This window comes from Struthio camelus, chromosome 1 (genome assembly GCF_040807025.1).
Source record: "Struthio camelus isolate bStrCam1 chromosome 1, bStrCam1.hap1, whole genome shotgun sequence".
Taxonomy (NCBI): domain Eukaryota; kingdom Metazoa; phylum Chordata; class Aves; order Struthioniformes; family Struthionidae; genus Struthio; species Struthio camelus.
In genome coordinates, this window is record NC_090942.1 from 131,414,911 (window position 1) to 131,442,351 (window position 27,441).

Here is a 27,441-nt window from a genome sequence, read left to right on the forward strand (position 1 = left end):
TGATTTTGAGCCTCCCAGGAAGACTACTCCTTGTACCTTAAAAAAACTTGTGCTCCTGACCCAGGTTGCATGCGATTTTCCCTGCCTGTATCCACATATGTGCGTGGATACTCACCCTGTATGTGGATGAGTAGAAGGGTATCTGCCTCCTGCAGTTCTGAAGCAGGAAAGCTGATTTTCCTGTGAGCTCAGATTTCTAACCCTTTTTTTTTTCCCTTCTACTGTTGTTGAATCCCCTTTCCTTACGGATCTTGCTTTGGTGTGGTTCAGGAGAGCCTTTGGTTGGTCTCAGCCAAAGTCCTATCTGTTGATTAGCTAATGCTGCTGGTTTTCCCAGGTGGTGTCTGCTCCCAAAGTCCTTTTCTATAGACAAATGGGGAGCAGGTTGGAAAGAGAAAAAGGGAGACTTCTCCCAACTTCAGACATCACCTCACATTATTGGTCAAAGCCCGGAGATCCAAATTAATTACTCTCGATTCTCCTTGGTTTGGTTGGTGTACAGTAACAGCATGTTGTAATACAGCATTTTTCACAGTCCTAACTTCCTGGTACTAACCAGAATTTCTAAGTTGTACGGAACATCAGACCTTTATAATACCATCAATATAATTTGTAGATGGACTGTCACAAAAAGCATACAAGAAGTTCCGTGATTCATTTTCATGAGTTTAGTGAGGCACCTAATAAGCTGTCACTTGTGTCTTTCCCAAAGCATCACTGAAGCAGTTGATTTATTCACTAAGCCAGTGGTGAAGGCTACTTAGGCAATTTTGGAGTGGACCCTAAGTGCATATAAAAATATTTCCTTTTGAAAACTTAAACTACATAAATTACTCTGGCCACAGTGTTGCTTCTGTTAACGTTCTGATTTTCCTGGCAGGTGCCAATCAGCTAGCAATGCTGCCAAATAGTAATTCTGTTTCTTCCTATTTTCTTAAAATTATATACACTTTGGAGGGAAGACACAAAACCGTTAAATAGCCAAAACGAAATTTATCTTAAAAAGGACACTCTGCCAAACCAGATTACGTACTTCCATTATTTCATAATTTTATCTTTAAACATAGAGAGTGCGTAAGGGATTGTTTTCTCTCATATTCTGTTTCTGCTTACTGACAAGAAAAAAATTTCAAATCGTGCTTGGGTGGAATAGCTTAACAAAACCAATTTTATTATGCAGATGAATTGTAGGTGTTACATATTTACGTTTTCTGAGCTTGTATGCTTTTGTATGGATTTGTGGTCCACTGGGACAGTTGTGGTCCACTTGATCATGTCATTAAACAAGGTTGGTCGTGGGCCAAAACAAAACATCAGAAACAGTTGGGAAGATTCAGTCTTTGGCCATGTGTTGATTATGGCAAAATGATGCTTCCAGTTTGCTCTTAATGCAGAAAGTCTGTTCTAAATTTCCTTTTTGCTCAAACATAATCTTTGGCTCAATCACTGTTAGCTTTCTTACCTGGAAAAAAAGCAAAAAAAACAGACAGCAAGCTATATGTGACTGGTGGCATGTAAATACTTCAGAAATCTGCAAAGACATGATACTCATTACCACTGCAGAGGACCATTTAGATGAACACTGAAAAGAAATTGTGGGACCTGCTTTACCCAATAATCTTTCATTTTTTATGGCATTTTGATTCCATTGTTTTCAGAGACATTTTTTCAACTTACACTTATGTAAAAGAGGTATGAAGCAGGCCCAGAATCTCTCTAAAGAAACATGTAGACCCAAGCACAGCCATGTAGATTGTTACAGAACACCAACTTTAGCTTTTGTTTACATTTGACGTGGAGCAAAATCCTGTTTGTGCTGTGAGAAAAGTTACTTCTGATACTAAATAGCCAACACCCATAATCAGCTCCAGCAAGTGATTAGCTGAACACTTAAGATTTGACATCGTCATGTAATTCAGATATTCCAGTTTAATAAAGTTTGCCATCAAATCAAGATAGAACTATAAAAAAAAGGGATAGATTATAGAGGTCATGTGATTATTTTATATAAGCTACAGCACACATGGCTCGAGTGACAAGTATGCCGTTTGTAGCATGCTATACATTATAAAGCTAATGAATGCTTTAATTCCCTGTCTTAATCCCTCCAGTTCCACCAAGAATTTGTCACGTTTCACCTATTTCAGTTTTTTCACTTTCTTCTTTAGCAATTTTTATGCAAGCTATTTCAGTTTCTGACTTAAAGAATTTGTTCCTTATCTCAACCCTCCTTTTGTGTAAATAAACCATAAAAGTTAGGAACCTGAAAATTAGATTTTTCTTTTGAGCACCTGCTGTCCACAGGTGTGGAAAGATTGTTGAAAGTGAATTACACCACTTTCTAACAAAATATAGGCAGGTTTGACGACTGTATCTCACCTTTCCATTATTACAGTGTCACCAAGTACTATTATGTTGGCATTCATAGGTATATGGAAGAAAAAAATTACTCTTTAGGGGTGTAAAGACGTATATTTCTGCGACCTTGGATTACAGTGATCCTTGTTCATTGTTGACCTACTCAGGTTATACTACATTTATTATTTAACAGGAAATCTATTGATTAAAATGTAGCCTATAATGTTTTGCAATATGCATTCTTGTGCTTTTACAGAATATTAGGTAAGTGAAAATAAAAGCATATTGTATGGACAGGAACACAAGTGCTTATAACATAAGAATTCTTTCAGTGTCTATGACTCTCTTACTCTTTGTACCAGTGTTTTCTGTGGGCTGATATGGACTAAATAGATTTCTGTTTAACTTATTTTGAAAATCCTTTCATAAGACGTTTTATTTTTGTATTATCCATTATTAAATAACACAGAAGATTTTTTTTGGTGTGCGGGCATTCTGAATCAGAGGCATCTGGTTTGTTGCATCTGCTGTGCCTCTACCAGAGTGTCACTATTAATGAGTTTTTCTTCCCTTGACCATTGGAAAAATGTCTTCTAATAGTTTCCACTGAGTTTCCACTTAAAGATCCAGTTTTCTAACACTGAATATTTGGCTAGATTTGTAGCAGTTTTTATGAGTATCTCGATATATGTATTGCCTCTGATTTCATTTTCTGAAATCCAGATAATTTCAGCTAATACTCTAAAATTGTCTAAATATTTTTTCTCAAACTAATATTTTGTCGGTTTTTTAGTCTATATTTATTAAAACATATCTCTTTTTAATATAACTATTGGTGTTTTCATTATACACAAAGTCAGTTTGCATGGTTATTCTATTCAATCATAGAATATTTTTCTGAACATGATAATACCTCAAGATAAGTAGAGCTTAAGCGCGTGCTGTTTACTTTTATGCTACAGGATCACAGAAGACTCAGGAACGATATATTTTAGCAGCTGTTTCTGCTGTGGTTTCCGTCAGGGTTTTTTATATGGAACTCAGATTCCACATGGAGTGTGCATTTACTGAGACCTTAAAATTGTACCAGGAATTGACTGAGTACGGTTCTAGATAGACTGTACTGAATCAGGGAAAGGAATATATTAATTTGAAGAACAATGTTTTTCTCATTATTTTGAGAGATCATTTTTCTAAGACTCAGGAAAAAAAGCATCTGTTCTATATTTATATATTACTGTCTCCTGACAGGTCCAAGAATCTTGAGACCTGTTCATAGTGCTGTAAGGACTCCAAGAGGTCCTTTTAGAGCTTTCAAAAGTATCCTTCGTTACAACCAACAGCAAGTAATTTTACTCATGATAAATGGCAGAGGGAAAGATGCCTTCAAAGTCCATTTTGTACAAGATTGTCATCTCCCTGAGAAAACAGTAGAGCTAGCAAATGTCACTTTAAAGAGGTGTTGCCATTTTTCTTTTTCCTGAGTTTCCAGTTCAAGAAATATAGGTGGGCCTTGTGCTTAAATCGTTCTATACAGTGTTTTAGTACATATCGTTTCCAGTCACTCGTTTTTCTACTCACTGAGTCCTTACTGAGCAGTCCTTGCCAATTACTTTGTTTCTTTCTCAATTTCATGTAGCAGAAGCTTTTTTCCATAGTGCGAACATAGTATTTACTCTCTGCTTGGGGATTCAAGCTGAAGCCAATAGATCATTTTGCTTTCAGTGTACAATGTATGAAAGATGTACTCAGGGAACATTAGGGAACAGTTTGGGAGTCACTACTGGCATAAGACCTTAAGATAATTGCATTTACTTTTCCTCTTCCAGACAGTTTCTAGGTAGAGGAAGGGGGGAGAAAGAGAGAGAGAGAGAGAAAGGGAAGCAGAGAGAGGAAGTATTACTTTGGAGGCCACACAATTACCAAGCATATTTGTGTTTTTATGTTCCTTCTGCACAGTCCATTTTAGTAGTGTGTATAATGCAGGTGTAGTTAGGCAGAAATGGGACTGACTCTTGTATCGTAAAAGTCATGTCACTAGTAACTTGTCTTTCCAGAAAATGGAGTCCCATTGAATCACACAGATATCTAGAAGCAGTAACTGCATCAGTATATTTATGCCTTTTGCTTGAGTGCTTTCACTAAACAGAGACTTCTAATGAGACATTTGTTCTTCCTTTAATCATGAAAGCTGGTGATTTAACTGCATGTGTTTGCATGCAATGCAATTAGTGCATAAGTGAAAGTACCACCCAAACTTATTTGGGCATGAGTTTAGAAAGCTAATTATAAAAGATTTGCAGAGAACTAACGATACAGAAGTTAAAGGCAAGAATTTCACATGATACAGCTATGGTTGTGTCTTGAGAATTGCCTTCCTTTCTGAAGAGTTCTAAACGAATAGAAATGAAACTGATTATATGTGCTGTAGTTACTGGAAGTGATATTCACATGTTCTTTTTTTACTTCTTACCTTCAATTTGGTGAAATTATGTAACTCTTTAATCCCAGGTTAGATGGCCAGATTTAAGATCAGATTCTACAGGTCTTTTTGATGCAGAGCAGTCAGTGAGCAACAGCTTTTTAAAATAAAGTACGATTATTAAGGATAAAAGTGTTCTAAGGGAAAAAAGATTTTTAGACCAATAAAACAATTCATATACATAATCTATAAACAGGTGAGCATGCTTACAGGTTTTCTAACCATTGTCCACATGAGGATCCTGAAAAGAAATATTCTCCACTGATCTTTCTTGTCAGCTTGTGTAGCTACTATACCATTGCTACTAGCTATCTGACAACATACTGTTCTGTCCTGGTGACTCAAAATGGTGGACAGGACAAAGTCACTTTTTAATAGTTTAATAATCAATATTGCTATATCCACCTTCGAGGTCAGGAAAAACTACCTACCATATTTTCTGGAAAATGAAGGACAGGAACTTGAAGTTGGTAGATTTGGTCCATGTCTTTCAAATAGATGCTTAGATGCATCTTTTCTGGGAAAGCATTGAACTGATTTCCTGTTTGGTCTTCCCTAATCCTTTCATATAAGTTAAACTGACAGATTTAGATGCATACATCTTATATACCGTACTTTTGTTGACTTCTCATTTGTTATATCTAGTCTATCTAGTCTTACATTGGCTTTAAACCAATAAAGAGTAATTAGACAGTTGTAAAACATTAAGAAATTATTAGTTAGCTATCATGAGCTACTAGAAAAATCCTGTGTAATATGATAAGAATGTAAACTCCTGTATCTTTAAAAAGATACACTGTAAAACCTAAGAGAATATGAAAGAGTAATGTCCCTTCTGTAGCTTTATAGAGGGAAATAGCTTACTCTTGCATAATTTGGTTTGTTAAAAAAATGAGAAATGATTGTTATTCTATATTTAGCTTTATAGGTTATTTTTTAGTGATCATTTCAAATTATGCTTGATTTTTATATAAAGAGTAGTGACCATACTTTGAAGGTTTAGACCAAATTCTTCATATTATTTGAGGCAGCAAAAAATCTTTCTCTTTAAATCAAACTGGCAAAAATAAAATTCCCTATATACGGTCTTCTCAACAGCTCTACATGTTTTGTTTGTTTGTTTTGTTTTTGTATTTGTGTGTAACCAGGCAATACTACAGGATCTGGAGCAAAGACGTCCCCAGCTGGATGAACTCATAACTGCAGCACAAAATTTAAAAAACAAGACCAGCAATCAAGAGGCCAGAACAATAATTACTGACCGCAGTGAGTGGTGATTCTACTCTCATATGATGCTCGGGAAATTCACAAGCTATTGTGATACTTGATAAGCATAGCATTTTTCAGACACTCCATGTATTTACCATGAGAAGGAGAGTTCTATCAGGAGGCAGTTCTCATACAGGTTTCCTAAATTACATATAGAGTAAATGCAAGTGAAAGTGATTATCTGTTTCTCTTTTTTTGTCTTAATTTCATATTGCTTGTCTTCACTGTTAAAAACGCAGTGCATAAAATACAGAATGTGCTCACTGTAGGTAATAAAATACATTTATTCTTAAAGGAAAAAAAAATGAATTAGTAGAGTGTAGCCATGAGGTAAGGAGCTTTCAGTTCCATCCCCAGTGGTGACAGTCACAACCTCTTGTTATATCCCCCTGAGTTCACTCACAAGTCCTAGTATTCTGATAATGTTTATGTCTGCATTAGTTCTTCCCTCCTGGCATCCCTTTTAGGAATAAACCAGTTGTCTGTGCCTGAGATGTAAAGATGAGTAGACCAAGTCTTGTTCTCTCTGTCTTACAAAATCCTCCAGTGCTAGAGAAGTGGGAGTGTCACCCTTGGATGCTTTCATGTCCTTGCGCCCTTCACCGTAGCGTAAAACACAAACTCTCAAGATCATGTTATTAAAACAGCTCTCTGTGATGGACTGTTACAACTCTTTGGTTATTATTTTGAGTGCTCAGGACTAAGGAACACACAAAATTAATATCTTAGGATCCTGGAGGTGCCATGTGGCGTCTAGAGGCCAAATGCTATGCGTGTGAACGCAGCCAGTCCACTTCAGGTAGAGTTAGCTATGACCAGTGTGGATGCAGACAGTTCTGTGCATCTTGACCTGGAGGCCAGGGATTATTTTCTGGAATGGATGACTTTCTGGGTGTAGATATAGGCTAAACTTCTCTTATCCCATAATTCTGAAAAAATATTCATGACCTCTTTCATTTTTTTTTGCCATCAGATGAATACTTTCCATGATGTTGCAAAATTATATAACAAGTTTGGGCTCCACTGTTGGTAGTAGCTACTGTGCTATAGACTCGATGCTATATAAAATAACAACATTGCTTAACTGTTATTCTCTTTGTGACCTTGAAACATAATGTTATTGAGAGAGGAAAGCTATATTTATTTTATTTGAAGTTTGAGAAGAAATGGATATCACTTGCATGTTACATAAGAACCAGTTCCTGTCTGACATGCAGATTAATTTTAGAAGTAAATGTCTGACATGCAGATTAATTTTAGAAGTAAATGTTCAGTTGAATTGAGATAGGGTCTGTACATAAACCTTAACTTTAGAGCTCTGTTCAAAGCGAATAGATGTATTTCTCCTATCAGTGTTTTCTAGTATAAATTTTTAATTTTTATTCCATGAGACAAGTCTTCTGAAAATAAGAATTGTAGACTTCACATGAAATGCAAGCGTATTTCCCATAAACCCTAATATGAATTGTATGCATGAGTAAATTTCCTTCTGTTGGAAAACTGCACTTCACCTCAAGTGAAATTGCCTTATAGTTTAAATGCTTCTTTCTTATATAGCAAAAAAGGAAAGCGAACTACCAGACTCTAAAACGTGAAAGAATATAGGGCAAACAAACTACATTAGAGCTTTGCATCTGTGGCTAGTAGTGTGGTGAATGTATTTTACAGTATGATTTCTTTAGATTTCATTTATAAGAACTGCCAAACTCATTGATTTATTCTGAATTTACTGTACACAAGATTCGTTTTTGCCCTAATAGAGCAATTATTTTTCTATGTGGAAAGTGTCAATGTCCTTGGCTGTAAAGCTTCTGCTTACAATGCAGTAGACAGAGATCATTAGCAGGTCTGTGTTCTTTCAAGTACATGTCTGGCTGTTGAATAGCGCCTCCCAAAGTTTGTCTTATTGTTAATGAAATAATTTTAGACTAAGCAAAGTATTTATTGTTGGGACTATACAAGGTCTCATAGTTTCATAGGGAAGCTCATAGCAGCTGTGACAGGACTAGTGCCTCTGCAGTGTAGGAGACTATAGAAGACATATAATAAGGCAGTAACAAGTCAATATACAAATATACCGAGAGTTAGCAAAAACAAATTTACAGTGTTAGAAAACCAGAAATACCAAAGTAATTATGAAATATACTTCTGATCTTGCTAGATACTGGAGATGTTAGAAACTTTAAATAGCAGACCTTCCGACGGCTGTGTTCATACACATGCAAAAGATAATTGTGAAGAACCTTTCTGAGGTTTAACTTTGCAAGTAATTTACATCCCAATTTTATAACGTGGTGTTGCTGGCTGTACAAGTGATAGAGAGGAGGTATGAAAATGAATATTTATATATCGTATGAAGACATAATCTCTTACTCACTAAAGACTCCCTTTTCAAGATTATAAGAGAACACAGTAACACACATCTTCAGCAATGAACTCTCAAAATATCATTTAAGAGGTTAGTTAAGTTCTGTTACATTAAGCACATACGTAATAGCAATAAATATAAGCATTTCAGGGAAGAATATTTTGATCAATAATTACACTATTGGGACTAAATAATTCCTTTTGAAATTTATTTTGGTAGTTTTCTAAAACACATCCACAACTGTATGAATAATTTATAGAGGAAGTATTGCCGAAGTTCTGTTATTTTTTTAAAAGAGAAAAGCTATATCCTTTAATTGGTTGTTAAGAGAGCTGTGCTTGAAGTACTGTGAAAAGAGTCTGAGTGTCTCTGTGCAACTCCATAGAAAGGCCTTTATTGAATGGTTTGCTGTATTTGACAGCTTTATGGCAAAATCATCAATTCATCAACACTTTCACAACAAAGTGTACAGAAACTCCATAATGAATTACAGCCATGCTGTTGTTCTCGACGTCTTAATGAAATAGCAGTATTGTACTGCCATCCATGTGATTTTCTCTCAGAGCTATTGAAAACAAATAAAGAATTTACCACTTGAAAAACCGAACTCACACATTCATAATCTGAAATTTGTCACTCAGTAGTCACACTCCTAGTTATGAAGATGGTAAGAGAAAAGTGAAAGAGGGAACTGTATTTGTATACAGTTTCTTTGCCGACTTATCTCGTCGATCTTTGATAGCTAAACTATTGAATAAACCCCAATATTCTCTGGATTACGTGTATTTCAAGACCTTCTCAGAACCTGATAATAGTTTTCCTGTGTCATAAAGTTACAATGTTTATTAATCATGCTGATGATCATCTTCATAGCTGAAGCTTTAAGAGTTTAATTGTTCTTCCTATGAGACTTCTATGCCAGGGAAATGGAGAAAGAGGGAAACTGTTTATTGTTAAACATAAATGTCAAGAAGAACTGTGGCTTTGAAAGGGGTAGTGCGTTACTGTAAAGACTGCCTTATTTGAAAGCACTTTCTTGGCACAACTTGGCAGTTACAGGATTTGTAGGAAAGTTATGGGACATTTTAAGAAGGAGTAAGAAGTTATTTTAGAACATGACAGAGAGTTTTCCTTTAAGAGCAGAAAACAATGTGCCCCAGAAATGTCTGAATGGTTGGAGAATTAAAGTTATATACCATTTCTCAGGCTATGTATACTGGAAGCATATGGCTCAGTCAGTGATCTGAAGTCAAAGGTCTAAACTGCCTACTTTAAGTGTTGTAGTGCTCCCCTAAAATATGCCACGCTACAGGACGATGATCTTCTAGTTATGTTCTTGAGTGAAAGTGGCCCAACTTATTTAGTACACCCAGTGCTGCTGAAGACTGATGTGTTAATCAGTGCTAAGCGTGAAAGATTTGGGGTATGCCATCACCTGATAAAAGGAGATCATACCTCGGGGATCATAGCCTGGGGAAGGATTTGGTATAGCGTGGTAGGAGAGCTGGTATTTGACTCTCTGTTTTGTATCCGTTTTTTTACCCTCTGTCGGTTGTCATTTAGGGACTGAGCAGTAGAGGTAGTCAGTCAGGACAGAGAGGAAAGAATTTTTCCAGTGTATAGTGCCAAGGAAAAACCGAGCTTTAAGTATTTTGTGATTTATTCTGTTGTTGCCTAAACAGTTTGGGGTCTGAGGTGATGGGGGTGATTTTAGCCAAAGGGCTAAAGCTTATATAAGTTTAGCCTCTCTAACCTTCAACCTATGCAGTCAGCAATTAGAGGAAGGTAACTGTTGCCCAGAGCTGTGAGCAGACACAAAAGAACAGAAAGTCTTATTTACAAGCTGTCAGCAGGTAATTCCTTTCCTCCAGTGCTGTTGCCTGCACCCCTACTAAGATAAGTCCTATTAATAGTGGTGTTAGGGGCGTCTTTCCTTCGTTTATGCTCAAGAGGAGGCATAATTTAGCAGACTGGTTTTATGTAACTGCCTGCCTTTGTTCTCAATGTCTTTGTGAAAATCTTTGACTCTCATGGAAATTTGCATGCATTTATCAGTTAGAAGGAGTCGTCTTTTCTAGGTTAAGGAGAGCAGTGTATTCAGGAAAAGCAGGTTTACTTGCAAAAGTGTGATGACTGAAACGTGGAGGGAAGGAAGTGCCACACAGGATGAGATTCCAGGTCCAACTGACCTAATAGGTAGTCACTGAAACTGGTGATAGTACCACATCCTTCTGAAGAATATTTAAGAACACAGTACTGGGTGAATGTGAAGTAATCTCACAGCTCCTCTTTCCTGTCTTGTATTTCTTTCATATCTTCAACAATTAGAGAAGTATTAACATAATTTTATTGAGATATTTAACTGACTAAATCTCTGACAAGAATTTGCACTTCTTCAGGAAAGCAAGCATAGGGTTATTTTGGTGTTTTCCATGTACTTAATAGTGTCCAATGTGAGACTTCCTATTTACACTGTTGCAGTAAAACAACCTGTTTTTATTGCATTTGATTTAAAAATTGAATTGTCTCATTTTGAGAATATTAATTAAAAGATTTGTATGAAATACTTTCAAATCTGAAAATAGTAACTGCTGAAGAGACTTAACTGAAAGTGTATATTTTTCAGTGATAGAAGAATCTTCCAGTAACTTGTATAGTGGCCAGATAATCTGGGAACAACTGTTTTTCTTTTTGAATGAGATTGAAAGGCTCAAAAGTCAGGTTTTCTTTGTTAAAAAGAGTATGTTTACTGTTAAAAATTATACTTATGACATCTAGTCCATACTTTTGGCCTATCTCTATTGCAAGTAAATATCTGAAAGGATCAAGTTCAAGGAATGAAGAAGAAAGGGAGGGAAACACCTCTCCACTATGTATAACTGTATTAGTATTCTACATTTTAGGTGCCAAAGGAATTTTTTTTCAAAGTTAAAGACCCTCTCTATAAGGAATTTAAATTCTATATCTACTGATGAAATTCATGGCTGTGTTTCTACAAGATCCATTTGGCCAATCTGTAAGTTATTGTTTAACCTTAAATTCTGTGAGGTGCTCAAGATCATAGTGCCTTTTAAATAGAGGATTTATTTTTCCTGCTGAAAGCTAGGATTATTTCTTATGTTTGAAGTCTGACAGTCTCAAAACATTGCATCATATAATTTAGGTGTATTCCCTTTTTACTTTAGGGGCGTTAGTAAGCTCTGTTTTAAATGATAGTATCTCATTCACAAAAAAAAAGCCTTTATCTTCCTTCTTTCCACTCTTCTGAAATAGATTTTTGACATTTTTTTCTTGAACTTTTAAATGTTGACGTTCAAACAGTTTATACAAGCACCAAGAAAATTGCTTGTATTTTAATATTAAATTTCCTAGATTTTTGTGATCTTTTTTCTTTTTAGTGTTTACTTATATATCTTGATTTAGGATTACTTTTTGCAGGAGTTCTCTTTGCCAGACACGTGATATTTTCAGGTAAAGTAATACGTAATGTCAGCATTTTGATGTCAACATTCATAATTTCCTTTGTCAGAACAGAAATCCTCAGAAGATTATAAAGTCATCTTATATTTTGCATTTGTTTTTGGATTTGGACAAGATGATAGAATTTAATGAGCATTTAGACCTTTGGGAAATCGTGCGATGTTCATAGATGGTTTTCTGATGGAAAACCCCTGAAGTACAGTTGTCAGGAACTGCTGTTGCTCTTCTGCTTCCATCTATATCAAACTGATTTCATCAGTTCCTCACAGTTACACATACACGTTGTACCTTCATGCCTGTATTTAGTTTTATATATTTTACAGGTGATTGTAATAATCTAGAAAAACTCTGAAAACCTAATCTGTCTTTCATGTCGGTTCATGTGGAACTGTTTAGAAAGTGCAATGCAGCGTTGTGAAAAGACTCTGAGACTAAAAGCTGGCTAGGCTGCTTTGCTCAGGGTTATGAAGGTAGAACATTTCACTGACGCATAGTGATTTTAGGACAGAAAAGAGGAAACACATGAGCATTTTGATGTGGAGATAAACCAGAGCAAGGCTGTAAATCTTTACATAACTGTATTATGGAGGTAAAATCTGGTAAGAACAAGGAGGGTATTCTCTAGTAGAAATCTCTGTATGTCTCAGTGATCAAGATCAGGTGTTTGTTAGGTGACATTACATGTCATTCAAATGTATATAACAGAGCTGGTATGCGCCTGGATTTCTCCCCAGCATGGACTCTAAATAGGGCTAGGGTGGATGCAGCAGATGCTACGCACACCTTTGTCCTTGGCAACCCATGATATTCTGGTCTCCTGCCTTTCAAAATCAGATCTCTAGTCAGGTCTAGAGAATTATGAAAAGAAAGTAAACATGAAATGGAGATTTGCAGGTAACTTGAGAGGTAAGTTGACTTTAAGGACAAAATGCTGTTACCTTGAAATTTGTAAGAGTTCTGCTAGAGCAGAATTTCTCAGACTGTTCCATAGTCCTTTTCCATCCTTCCCAAATTACAAGCAGTGAATTGTGCCATTCTCTTCTCTCTCTTTCGTTCAGATATATTTAGCAGTAAGACCTGTCTCAGGTGTGGCCCATCATATTTTCCGATGAATATTTGTAAGTGGCTTTTTGTAGGCAGACATGGGTGTGCTCTGCCAGTGCTCCTAACTATGAAGTATGTGACTGCAATTAATATAGCACTGAGTCCAATCTGAGAAGTGTATTACTATATTTTCAGGAGTGGCTGCGCTATTCAGGCAGCTGTAGGACTTCCAGATTGTTTGCTAATACAAGCAGACTCACAGGCCGTTTTCTGCACTTGTACAGTGTTTGTGTGCCTTCTTGTTCTTTCTCTGTTTTCTCTCCTCTTCTTTCTGTCTCCCATGTGGTAAATGTTGTTTTACATAATCAGTTTAACTTAATTCCTGTATTACTTCTTCCCTTTCTGTTCTATTTGTACCGTTTTGTTACACTTTCACTCTGGCTCTGCCCTCCTCTGCTTACCTCATCTTTCTAGTACTTTTTGGTGAAAACTGCTATAGTTAGCTCAGACCAGAGCTCTGTTTATAGTTTCACTATGTGAGAGTAGACAGGAAAATTTTATCAGGTTTAGAGATGGGTGTGTAGATTTACTCAAAAGCGTAATAGCCTCATTCATCAGTTAACTTCCTGGTGTTTTTCTTATTTTGTACAGGAAGTGATTTTTTGTTTTTCAGATTACACACATTAAAAAATTAGCTGCATAATAACATTTAATTTTAGACATTAACATAATTTCCTTAGATTTGATCTTTCCTGCTTTTCAGACATCATTCGAGACATCTCTGAATTCTTAAGTTTAATAAACCTCTAACAGTTTGCAGAAGCGAAAAGAATAACGTATCTGTGCTTCTCTGGTGGCTTTTTGGTTGAAAATTCTGTGCATTGTTCTAGCTGAGTATGTTGGAAGTAAGTTATAAAGGACAAAGAAATGTGCTACCATAGTGACAGAGATACTGTTCTGTGAATTGGTAGCTACCTTCAGGATGGCTTTTATCAGTGAGAAATCACAGACTGCTTTGAAAATGATGGAAGTGCTGACCGCCTTCCTAGGAGATTAAATATGGGAACAAGTGATTTTGTTTTCGTTTAGCTGGAGCACTACCTGGCACCCAAATGCTAATATAAACACTTGAACTAGTGATTCATTTAATTGTGTCTACAATTTTAATGGGTAAAAGAAGAAGCAGAACAAGGATACTAAAAAATTCCAGGATATCAGGAGAAATCCTAATATGCCTAATGGAGATTGGGAGAGAGCGCTTTTACTTGAGAGAGTATGCCAAAAAGGTGAGCTTCCGAAACAAAGAAAGAAGAATTTGTGTCTCTGCCTTGTAAATTTATAATTGTGTCAGAGTACTATTTTCTGTCATTCTCAGTTTTCTCAGACTTCTCTGGAGAAGTCTCTTAATTTCATTATGTTCAATTCTTTACATTAGAAGGTGGGATAATAGTTGTTATGCCCCAGCTTCTATCTGTCATATGTACTCAGAAGACAAGCTTTTTTGGACTACTTTGCTTGAATAGTGACAAATACAAGTTCTTGCTATTTTGGCCAGTTTGTTTTGGTGTCGTACTGCAATAGAAATGTACAGAATATTGCACAGAATATTGTAAATTTGACTAGAAGCAGAAATGTACACACTATAAGTATCCATTTTATTTTATTTTTATCCATGCTGATATAAACAGAACAGCTATGCTAGCTATATTGAACAAATCAGTTAAAATAAAAATAAACGGAAATAAATGCAAAACAAAAAAATTGTTCAGTAAAGGAGTTTTCAGAATATGATCAAAGAACTCCTCCATTTGCAAGTCTTCCAGAGTTTGATGGGAAACATTCAATCTCCACAAAGTTATTTTAAAAGCTGTTTCAAAATGATATATATTTCATTTATGCCAGGCCATAATTTTCTGTAGTAATTACAGAACAAATAGCAGGCAAAGCTCAGTAGAGATTACAAGGTAATTTCAGATGCCACATAATCAGAGATATCAGGCAAATGCAGATTTTGGGTGTACATTGTATCCAATTTCTTCTTCTAAAATGGGTGCAATCCACAAAGAATGTATATTGGAACCTGCAGTTGTTCTCAGATGATGCAGTTAAGCACTCTGGAGTACATTTGGTCTACAGATTGTCCTTTTGGCTGTCCTTGATACAATTGTGTCATGGTTTTAGTTTGGCTGAGTTGGGAGTAAACCAATGACAAAAAGATAGTGTTTTGAAAAGCTCCTTTGAAAGTCCAACCTGAGTAAATACTGGATTAGTCTGTGTGGGAGATTTTCTGAGAAGTTGGTGCGTGGTTCCACTAGTAATGATTTCATTTTGTTGTGTAGTTTACAAAATCATCGTTATGGTAACTTATAATGAAATAGTGTATATAATTTACAGAATTTCATTCTATTACTATTTTCAATAGCACAGACAAAGTAAAAATGGTGGCTCTCTGAGACTTTTGGCTCTGTGCAGATAGCAGCTGTCATAGGGTCATGTCAACCCCTATCAGGCTAAAAAGGGAAGAAGGGGAAATTTAACTTAAAAATTCTGGAGATTAGCCACTCATATTTCCCCTTTCTTGTCAGCAGGCCCATTATATAGTAGGTGAGACAATGACCTGAAGAGAGTGATCTTGAGGATCCCTATCTATGTAATGGCAAAGGAGTGTAGACTGAACAGGCGAATGTTCAGGAGATACTGTTTTACAGAATGGTGATTATATTTTCAGTATTATTATTCTTTCTGATATTTTGGCACTTTATTTTCTTCATATTAGGATGGCAACAGTAATGGTTGAATCTAACCTTCAGATATTTTTTTCTCTGCTCCGTTTTACATGTTTTCTTGCAAGCAGAATGTTGAGCTCTGCGGTAAACTATGATGTGTTTTAGTTTCAGAATTTGCTGAGTTTCAGCCAAATCAAAATACTAACTTTGAATTGTGTTGGTTTGGCTATAATTCAGTTTAGGTCGCTACTTTATGCTTTTATCTCACATAGTGTATCATGAGTCTCACGAATGTTAGGCTCTGTGTTGAAGCAACAAGGAGAACGTGAATAAAGAAATGCAGACGTGTGACTAAAACAATGAACAAACAAACAAAAAACCCAAAAACAAAGCAAAAGGCAAGTAGTTATATCTTTCCTTTTCTCAAGATTGGTGTAATCAACACATGAGATATATTTCTTTGCTTTTATTTTTCAGTTTAAACGTGACGGATATGGTATATTTTTCTAATTTACATGTCTCTTTAATTGTTAAGATATAAGTAAATGTATATGCCATGCCAGGCCCCACACTTGGGACCTAGTTCATGTAGCCTTGAGAACCGGTCCTTTAACTTAAAAATGGGGGAAAAAATATTACTTTTTTTTCTTACTTTGCTTTCTTGCTCTTTTTTCTTACACTTGTGGTGCTGTACTTCTTCAATAGTTCACAGTACCAGCATTTTTAGGGTGGTCCCTTTATTTTCTACGTAAGTGCTTCTTTAAACAAAATCCCCCAAAAGCGCAGAGCAGTTTAGCTACACAGTCAACGTTCAAAATGTCTGAATGACTTGGAAATTCAGAATAAACATTTCTTCCGCAATGTCCAATCCTATCCTAGTTGTCTCTATTGGCTATTAATTTTCAAATTTGCAAGGATGTTTTAAGCGTCAAATTGAACTAATTTTCCTTATTATTTCAACAAAAAGTCCTAGTACTACTTGGCCACATATGTGGAGAGTACTCATTCAAACAGAAAAAAATCCTAACAACCTGCCATCAAAAGAATTTCAGGCTCATTTTCTAGCATGCTTTTAAACTAACTCTGGACTCTTGCATTTCAGGCCATTAAAAATTTCAAGTGCTGTGAAGCTAAGACTGTCATTCTCTGCAGAAAGCAGTATGGATTAACTGGCATCAGAGTGACAGCATCCTCTGGTGTGTGTGGAGAATAAGTGCAATTGTGAGCGGGAAGACAGATTGGGGCGTAAGAAACACGGAAATGTCAATCTAAAGCAGAAACAAAAGCCCTGAGGAGTTAACTTGCCTTTAGGAAATACTTAGTTCAGTATGAATGCAATTTTTCTAAAGGCCTGTAGTTGTAACTGTAAAAAATAATTTTGTTTTTTTCTTGGTCAGAAGTACCGTCTTTAAAAGGATTGTGGTATGTGAAGCTTTTCTCTTCTCTATAGTCTGATTTGTGTAACTTTATTTTGTGTCTCTAGTCTTTAGTCTGAGATGGAATTGCTAATCAGCCATCACTGAAAATATGGAGGAAGATGTATAGCTGATATTTCACTAAATTATGAAACTGGTAATTTATTGTTTAAATAAGACAAATACATAGTTTTATATTTGTGTTATGACATAACAGAAATTTTTACGTTTACTTTGTTAAGATCTTTCTACAGAATGCTCAAAATTTTCTCTTAAAGCTGAATATATAAATATTTCAAAATTATATATGTTTACTTCTTTACTTTAAAATAGCTTATTCATACAAAAACTGAAAATACAGTTTTCTGTATTTTCCAAAGCAAAAATAAGAATCAAAACTATTTACTGTTGTTCATAGTGCTCAATTTTCTATAAATATTAATTAGATGAGTGAACTGAGCTTTAGAATCTTTTCCTAAATATCCTCAAAGAAGCACCATACTGCTGTGGAGATACAGCAGTAGAATAATTGTGCAGATTTGACATAGCTGAAAGAGGCACAACAAAAGAGTTATGGCAGACTATGGTCATAATTCCCAGTCATGGAATATTATATAGAACATCTGAAGTGCAGCAGACCGTTTCAGAGGGAAGACTAAGAAACGCATGGCCTGTGAGCCGCTGTGTCGCTTAATGACCATGGCACAGAGAGTGTGTCCATCTAATGCTGCTTAATTAGTGAGTATTGTAGTAGTAAGTATTTTCTTTAAGGCCTACATTCTGGAGCCAAATGGTAGAAATCCTTGCTTTGATATTTTTTTCGCTAATTTTTAAACATTTTGCAATCATTAGAGAAATGAGAATATGTGAATGCTAAAATCTCAGAAAACAACTGAAAGCATTCTTTTTAAATGTATTTTCAAGTTACAGATGTTTAAGTTTGGATATGTAATTTTTGAGTATTTGGGTCTGGTAGTAACTTGAGTCAATCCATGCTTTCTTGTTCCCCAGTGCAAAAGTGAAATGGATAGTGCTCGTACAGACCTACGTAATAAAACTGGAAGTTAACATCCAAGTGCAGTGCATTGAGTGGAACAGTGTTGCTTAATTAAGAATTAGATTTTTTCACTTTTATAATGCTAGGGAAACTATTTTTACATGAATTGCTACTGCAGCTAAACAGGGTAAAATCTTGTGAGTGAGATGCTTAGTGACTTTTCCTTCAGTTTATCAAAGTGATTGGTGTAAAATTTTCACAAATAGAAATAATTACCTTGATGTATTTAAATGTAGCTCTTCAAGTTTTCCATTTACACACATATTTATTTTGAAATTTTCTTAATTTTTCTTAAGCAAAACAATTTCAGAATGCCCTAAATTAAAATGTTTTTCTACATGCTTGAACTTAACATCAGTTGTTGGCTAAAGTGTAGTTGTGGCATCATAAAGCATAACATTTTTGCATGTGTTTTAGAAAGAGAGAGATTTCCAAGGTAATTGTAGCATAAGATGAGATCTTGTGTTTGGTAAATTTTTTGAAAACAAAGGAATGTTATTGCAGATAGATCCCAGTTTTTCATGTTTACTTTGTATTTCAAGTAAGTTATAGATAACAAAGGGGCATTAAAAGGTGAAAGAAAGATTCTTCCAGAAGGGTTTTTTTCTGCTTACATAGATATTTCAGTTGAATCGTTGATGAGTGGTTCTAGGGGCAATAAGTGCATCTCTCTTGATTGTTTCATTTCACAAATATGAAGAGTACTAACTGTGCAAATACTTGCCCATGATGCAGTTACAGAATTACCTTCCTAAAGAGCATATTTTGAACCTAATTCTACTGTTGCTATGTTTTGAAAAACAGCACTGGTAAATTGCGGCCATATTTTTTGAAAACATTATTTTTAAATACTAGAGAAAAGATGCAAAACATTTATTTGAATATTACTGTGTGCTAAAGCTTTAGGAAAAACTTAAGGTATGTCAAAAAGGAGTTGTATCTTGAGAGTTACAGTAAAAAAAGAAAAAAGAGGGGCATAGTTATCCTGAAAACTCAAATAATATTTAATACTGAATAACACAATGAAAGTATGGTTTATGCATTGTAAAATGAACCAAAGCCAATGGCAAACTTTCAGTTGTGAGCTGTGGATTTAGGGCTTCTGTGGGGAGTGGATGTTTTTCTAAAGAAGTTACTTAGCCTCTTGAATAAGAAAAACAGAAATATAAATATCCAAAACTTAACTTCAGTGACCTGGGGCCTGGTTTTCAGACATTTCGAGATTTTCTAAGTCCATTTTAAGTTCTTAGGCATTTTTGGTACTCACAGTCTCCCGCAGTCTTACCCATACAGTTAGAGCTGGATCTGTTAAATCTAAAGACAAAGCAAATGAGCATGCAGATTAACAGATGCAGATATATTTGAAAAGCAAGTCTTGGGCTAAACAGCAGGAGTTAGTAGGCTGCTGCCATTAAGAAAATACAATGTAAATATGAATGTATGATGGCAGCACAGAGTGCTGTGGTAGTAAGAATTCTTAATTCATTGCCTGCCTGCTTCATTAGGTAGGTAATGAATTTCACACGTTTCTAGACTTAAACTGCAAAATCGACCATAGCGATTTTGCATCAGTAAGTACGAAAGTATATGAAAGGCTCAGCCAAGCTGATGTACTTTAATAATGCTAATAGCATTCTTGTTTGTGTTCAGAGAAAGTAGAATACTTTTTTGTTAATTGTATTCCCTTCATAGATAAGTCATATTTATTCTGAAGAAGGTTTTCTTGAATATTTTTGTAGGTAGGGTGATTATTACAAATGCTGTCATCCATGAACAGAAATTAGATTCGTAACTATAAATTGTGTTCTCTCCAATTGCTTAAGTAACTAAAGTTCTAGAAAAAAGCAGTAACAGACATCTGGGCAAAGATAAATACAAAAGTACCTAGTCACTTCTAATTAATAGTTACATTTTTTTAAAAAGACAGAAATTAATGATTTTCTTCCTATTTAGTGAAAACTATTTATTTGAAAACTTTTCTGTAAATTTAAAATGGAAATGATTGAATTATTTGTATATTGACTCATCTGGGTAAGCAGATTAGTCATAATCCTGCAGCTTCAGTTTTTGGGTGCTTTCGATCTGTCTAAATATCATTTTAAAAATAATGTAAACCTTCATAATAATGTAATGAGTATTTAAGAAGGGAGCTAAAGCATCAAACATTATTATGTGGGAGTTCAGGAATACAGTTGCTATTTTCTACATACAACAAAGGACAACTGAACAGAACAGACACTGTGAAAGACGATTAAATCATTCTGGTGAGGGAACCCTTTCGTTTTTCCATTAGTTTTATCTTACTGAAAAGGTATCCTTCAAATATGTGGGTCCCTGCAGAAAAGTATGTTTTATTATTTGCTGGTGGCTATGCTGCTAGGGCAGCCAAAGGATGGCTGCTGACACTGTATACTGCCTGTGCAGTTGGAGTGAACTGACCGGGGGGACTGAACGGTGCAGCTGGAACCACTCCGTTCTCCACAAATGTCCTCCTCCTCCTCCTCTTAAAGCTCTGATTGTAATAGAGAGGTATCAGAAGTTCATTCCCCAGTCTGTCTATCCTTTTCCCAAATAAATACGTGTATATATATGCATGCACCTATGTTTATTAGTTTCTGTAATTTCAGCCCAACTTATGCTTCAGTTTATTGCCTGTTTTGTACTAAATCCTGAAGCATTTTATTTTTTCTTAGGTAAATATTTAGTTCTGTAGGTCAGAATTTTACAGATGATGAAATATTTTAAAATGAGAAGCAGATGCTCCTTCACTTCATGGGTACCATGATTTGTTCCTTTTTTATTTAGTAAAAAATGATCATGAAAACTTACATTTGAAATGTGATAAATGTCATTTACATAAATACTTTTGTGCAAATACATAACTTGATAATCTAATGAATGCATTCTGGAGGATCTGTTTTCCCAATAATAAGCTCTTGCACACCCTTCTCACTGCTCGGTCATGGAAATTGCTTATTGCTTGTTACAAGAAGCTGATTTCTTTAGACGTGCTACCAGTTTAGTCTGATCTTTAACTCCCATTTCGTATAGCAAGGTATAAAGCATATAAGAATTAATCACTTTGTGCTCAGTGGAAAACACTTGACAGTATTCTGTTCATTCCGCTTGTTTTGACACTTCCAAAGGAATGAAATGATCTTCATTAGTTTGATCATAAGGAAACAGCTTTGTTACCAGGAGTGGTTTTAAGATAAAAGAAAAATAGGCTTACTTTAGCGAAAAGAAGCAAAATTAAATCATGGAGTTGGAATAATTGAAAATAATTACCCCCAAAATGGTATCAAACAAAGGAAATTATAAGTGTGTTTGTGTGTGTGTGTGTGTGTGTGTGTGTGTGTATTTTCTAAAAAGCATGTAAAACCGTAAAAGTCTTCGTTACTACCTTTCTTAGCCTCTGAGAAGCCAAGGAAGTTCACATTCTTTTTCTGGGCTTCTTTGCCCTGGCAGGTCTTTCAGGTGCATATTCATTGCTCCTTATCCTCAGAATGATGACTGAATGCTGTGAATGCTGCTTCTTCCTTGTTTTTGTTGTAAGAGCTTGTTATCTATGATTGGAAACTAGAATATTGCACAATAGCAAAAAGGATTAGATTGCTTCCTTCTTCCCACATCATCTTCATTCACTTATTTATTATGCAGCTTAATTTGTACTTTCCTTCTATTTTCCCTGACTTTTTTATAAGCCATAGGTGGTATTAAACCTGGCATTCCATTTTATTATACATGTATGTTAAGAACTACTCTTTGTATAAATACCCTAATAGATCAGTACATTCCAGCTTGGTGCATAAAAGCCACATTTGACATATAGCTGGTGTCATTAGTTTTGTGTTTATTGGCTAAATCCTCTCATCATATTACTGACCAGCTAAGGTAAATCCTCTCATCATATTACTGACCAGCTAAGGGATGCATAAAACATCTCAGATGACATGTTTTTAGTGCTTTTTGTATTTACTTACAGAAAAGTGTTGCTGAAATTTTCAAAAAGACCATCATTTAAGAAGTATGACTTTTATAAGCCTCTGAAAAAGTTAGAAAAGAAAAATTAGTTATTAAAAAAAACAGCTTAACAAGAAAAGATAAAGAAGAACAGATGAAGTATAAATTACTATTTGAGTAGGCTGGCTCCAGCTGTTTTCTACTATGTACTCTTTCCTGTCCAGTTCCACTTGATAACGATGCCCACAGGCAGACACGTAGATGTTAGAACTATTCCTGTAACTCTTTAAACCGCTTCAACCTTTAAAAAATTCGTCCTAGTTTGACTCTGTATCTGCCATCCAAATGTCCTCACTAGACCAGTCTCTCACAGATTCATGATTGTTCATAAGAACAGAGCCAACATCTTTTTGTTGAGGGATGTTGTATGATAGAGCTTATTAAACCCCTAGCCAAAAAGTGATTCCTCCTTGAAGAAAAAGACTCAGTTTTCCAAAGTGCTTCAGATTCAGATTTGTCCTTTCCAAACCTCCTGTTCTGGAATGTAGCAGGAGAAAAGACAGAGTGCTTTCAACAAGAAGCATTTGGCAAATGGAAAACTGAATTAACTGAATCCTCTTTCTAGAAAAAAAAGAAATGTTCATTTAGATTTTTTTGCTTAGAACAACAAAAGGAAAAGCAAGGTAACCACAAGTTAAGACAACTCTTAAATTCAATTTTAACTATCATTCTACTTATGTGGTTTTGCGGAAAAGTGAGCCAAAATAGGAAAGCATCAGAAATTAGTGCATGGCTGATGTGCCTTCGAATTCTCTTGTTGCCATCTTAAAAGCATCTATTTTTTCCATCGTTATTATCTGGGAAGTAGAAGTGTTCAGTGAAAAAAAAATAAGGGAAGCCTGTAAAGCGGGTGTGGATAACCTGGTATGTATCTATTCCAGGAAAGAAAGGAATCCAACCTAATGGACTATTCCAGGTACAAAGATGAAGCTTAGAATGTATACTTGATATTTTTGAAGACAGCTTTGAGGACTGAAACTCTAGGGAGCTGTAAAAGTAATTTTCGGGATAGCATAAAATGTAAATATTATTTATGTTGACAGCTTTGAAGCTGATGTAGTATGCTTCTTGGGCAACCAATGAAAATGTGATACCTTTTATAGCCTCTCCCTCCCTTCCCCCAAATGTACAATTTTTATATTTGCAGCATTTTCTAATATTAGAGTCATTGTCAATGTACTCAGGGAGCTAACAGTTTAGCTCTGCATGCTACCATGTTTTGCTGCCTTCTAGTTGCGGTGCTGACTGGTACGTGCAGTCATAGGATGTGATGTGGTTGCAGTCATATAAGTATGCAGCCCACGTTTAGATCAGGGCAGCGTTCAGTTCTGTAGCAAGAGTTTGTGAAGGCAGTAAAAGGACCTTACCCACCAGTCATATAATTACTATTTCAAGCGCACACATATGCAATTTTTTAACCTGTCATAATTAACATTAACATCTAAAGCTCTCACAATTGGCAGAGGTTAAAAAAAAAGGTTTTCTTTCCCATATTTTCATTTTATTTACCAGTGACAGAGCCCTTCTGTAAGGTCATGAGCAGGTCTAAGAGCAGCTGTGTTTGAAGGCTACTCAGTACCCCAAACAAGTGAGATCTCAGTTACTCATTTTTCTTTCTGTTTGTGGGATTTTTCCTATTGCTGCAAAGGAGAGGGAAAAAAAATCTTAAAATTCAGGGAGCTGTGGTACAAATATGAAACTATTCATAAATCCTTTTTCAGAATTGACTGGATTTCAAGCTGAGTGTGTCTTTTCATCGTGATCATTGTTGCAAGGTTTAAGTAAACTGAAACACTCCAAGATGCATGTAAACCTGTTTTCATTTTTCAGCTAAGGAACTTCAGTGCATCAGTAGCTTCGTTTGGCAACATGATATATAACTGTCCATAGTTCTACTGTTCTGTGGTTATATTCTGCAGGAGGTCAAATTGTATAATTGTGTTAGTCCCTCTGGTCTCCAAATCTATGAACCTACAGTGAAAAGATTGCTTTTGTAGGAAAATGTCAATATATTGACAATAATACTTTTGAAAAGCACTCTCCTACAGAGCAACATGAGTGCAGTTTAGGATGATTTGGTGGACAAGAAAAGTAGTGGTTTTCTATTTTGCAAATTCCTTTACTATTCAACTAGTTTAGCTGTGCCAGGTGTAACTGGGATTCCTAACTGTACTGACAAGTAGGCTACAGTACCCTTGAAGAAGTTAGGTGATTGTAATTTTTAATTCGGTCATGTGACGCGATAGTACCAAAATTACTCCTTCTCCTGTTAAAAGCTGTGTCCACTTTTTTGGAGTATATTCTAGATTCAATGTACTTATTGAACTGGCACAGAATGATTGCTTTATTTCATTGTTGCATAGGCTAAATGTAATTTATACTAATATGAACGTCCTTTCTTTTGTGACTGACAGCTTCTTCTCAGACTCCTTTTCTATCGTTTCCACTGCTGTTATGTTATAAAAAGAAGAGAGTAAAGTCTCTCGGGAAAAAGACTTACATTTCTCTTATCAGTAAAAAGAGCTCTAGCAGAGAAAATGAAATTTATTTTTGTTTGCTGTTTCTCTGCTATACCTAGTTTATGGAAAAACAGTATAGCCTTCATTACTGATGAAAAAGAGTAAACAAAGATTTTTAATAAACAGAAATGAATCTTACGCCAGCAGTCTCCTTCACCGAGATTGTTCTTTCCTCAGTATACTAAATCAATGATAACCAGACTGTAAAATAGTTACCCTCTATTTGATTCTTTTAAATGCAGTTTTCTTCTTTGTTATAACTTCTAATAACTTAGTAAAACTACAGTGAGTTCGACGGAATTTCTTTTGTCCATCTTGGTGATATAATCACTATTGAACAACTAGTGAGCTGTAGTGATGAAAAAAGAAATTGAATAGCAACCTTGAAATTACATGCTGGTAGATATACCTGAATTATTCCTCTGAGGGAGTTTGTTAACGGGGGGCAGTTGGAGCCCTGTTGGGACGCTTTCCTATAAGCAGGCACAGTACGTGCATAAGCAGTGTAAAATAAGGACTCCCATCTAGAGCACTGTGATTAGGAAATGGATGATTTGGAAATAATCTGAAGTGAAAAAAGTCCCACCGGATAAATCCATGTAGTATGTACGTTGGACATGTTACTAGTGAATAGTTTGTCTGGTTTGTAGTAATCCCAAACGTATTGGAACTACTTCTGTGTATTTATTCTGTGGGGCTTGTCCTTGTTGGTTGCTATAAAAATAGCTGTAATTTATAACTGTAATGCACTAAGAGTAATTTTAAATATTATATATAAATATTATATATAAATATTTTGTAATTTTTGCGATAGTCTTTTGTCAGAGGGGCATGATTTTGCCTCATTTAATTTGTTTTTTATTTACTTACTGAATATTACTTTACTGAAGGACTCTAATTAAAGGCAAGAAGTAGATGATAATTTTTTTTCTTATTTCTCTGAAGCTCAGACAAATGCTTTTCTGGAAATATGGCTTCACATGCCGTTGATTCTTTTAGTTTTCTTGTGTTTAGAATTCTATTTCTTATTTCTAGGGTTGTCTCCACGGTCCCAGATATGGGTCACTGGACTTGGGAACAAACTCATTTTTCCCTCTACTGAATCCCATATGTTCATTGCAACCTTCAGAATTTGATAAAGTCTTGACGGCCGAAATGACCCTTCCAAGGCTATAAGCACAGTGTTAGCTGCCTGACAGACCTTTTTATTGAGGTTCATCATTGCTTTCATACAAAACACTCTAAGGATTTTCTTTTCTGTAGACTCATTCCAGTCAGAGGAAGCCTTTTATATATTCTGATGCCCTTACCTTAAAACCAATATGATACATGATATTCAGAATACTTTAAAAATAGTCCATCAGAGTTTTTTTTTTTTTTTTTAACTGCGATTCTCTCATCCTTTCCGTCTGGAGTCACTAATTCATTAACTGCAAGTGAGTGGTTCGTGGGTTGTTAGGACCAGTTCTAACACAAAATGCACACAAATCAGATTTTCTGAACTTTATTGTTTGGCCTGTGTCTCTTAAGTGATGTTCACCTTTGCTTCAGTGTGAAACGTCGCACTAGAGAGCATCCACAGAATCAAAGTATATTGCAAAGAGACACTGTTTTACACTCATGTTTTTCATTATGTTTTAGAAGTGAATTCTTATATTTTCGTTATGATTTTACTATTCAGAAACCTGTGCACAGTCCACATTCAAATGTGAGCATCATTTAATAAGATGTAATGAGTGGATTTTTATGTTATCTTAGGCTAAATAAGTATTCTCATGATTACAGAGGCCTGTCTAATTATCTCTACATATTTTGGCATGTACAGTACTTTGCTGATAGGTATAATCCAGCTCAGAAGGGCCAGATGAATTCTATAGATGCCGTAGTGCGTTTGTCCCAAACTGAAGTATTTTGTTTCCTTGAATCAGAAAGTTACCCAGCCTATTTAACGAAGTTTTAATTTGTTTGTTCAGATTGCCTAGTAACTTCCTGAACTCTCTTTATTTCAAATCTATAATAAAGCAAAACTATTAAATATCTCTTATCTCTATCAGATACTTTCTTTTTCTTTCTGAGGAAGGTAACCCAAGTATTTTGGCCGAATACCTATGCATTTTCATGAGTAAATGCTGTTAATAGCTTTTCATAGATTTGCAGCTTTTATATTTGTAGTCACCTGTGTAAATGGGCTCCTGGGATGTCCTGAGTACATCTTTCATGATGCAGCCCAATTCCCCTCCTGAGCGTGGAGAATGGATCGTCTTGGAATTCTAGGACCGTGGTATATGATGAAAAGCTCAGTCTTGGTGAATACAGCACCTCAATACAACCCTTTAGCCATATGATCTAGATGTGGCACAGAGATTTTACTCAAGCACTTCAAGGACACTTCTGTTGTTTGCCCTTCCTGTAGACCACAATCTCATCATTGTTGCAGGTCACAAACTAACAGCAGAAATCCTCATCCAGATATGCATAGAAATGAGTTGTTGTTATCTGACCTTCAAATACATCTTTCTAAAGTGAAGGTTAGATTTGCTTCAGATTAAATTTAGGTATTTGGGCCTTAAGCTATCCTTGTTTTGTTCTGATTGCTTTTTGTTTTTCCAGTCTACCTCTTCAGTTCATCTTGTATCTCCTGCATCTTGGACATGCTGCCAGGCATGTTCATTCTCAGTTTTCTCCATAGGCTTGAGCAGG

General features: G+C 35.5%; 1 protein-coding gene across 10 annotated transcripts in view; it reads left to right on the forward strand.

Moving 5' to 3' along the window:
* The window catches only part of DMD (dystrophin), a 1,217,172-nt gene that overhangs the window by 887,077 nt on the left and 302,654 nt on the right, over positions 1–27,441 (forward strand). For all 10 annotated transcript variants that reach the window (XM_068917030.1, XM_068917051.1, XM_068917057.1 and 7 more), the window contains one exon: positions 5,989–6,106. In XM_068917030.1, the coding sequence (XP_068773131.1) occupies positions 5,989–6,106 (118 nt within the window). The remainder of the gene's footprint in view (positions 1–5,988; positions 6,107–27,441) is intronic.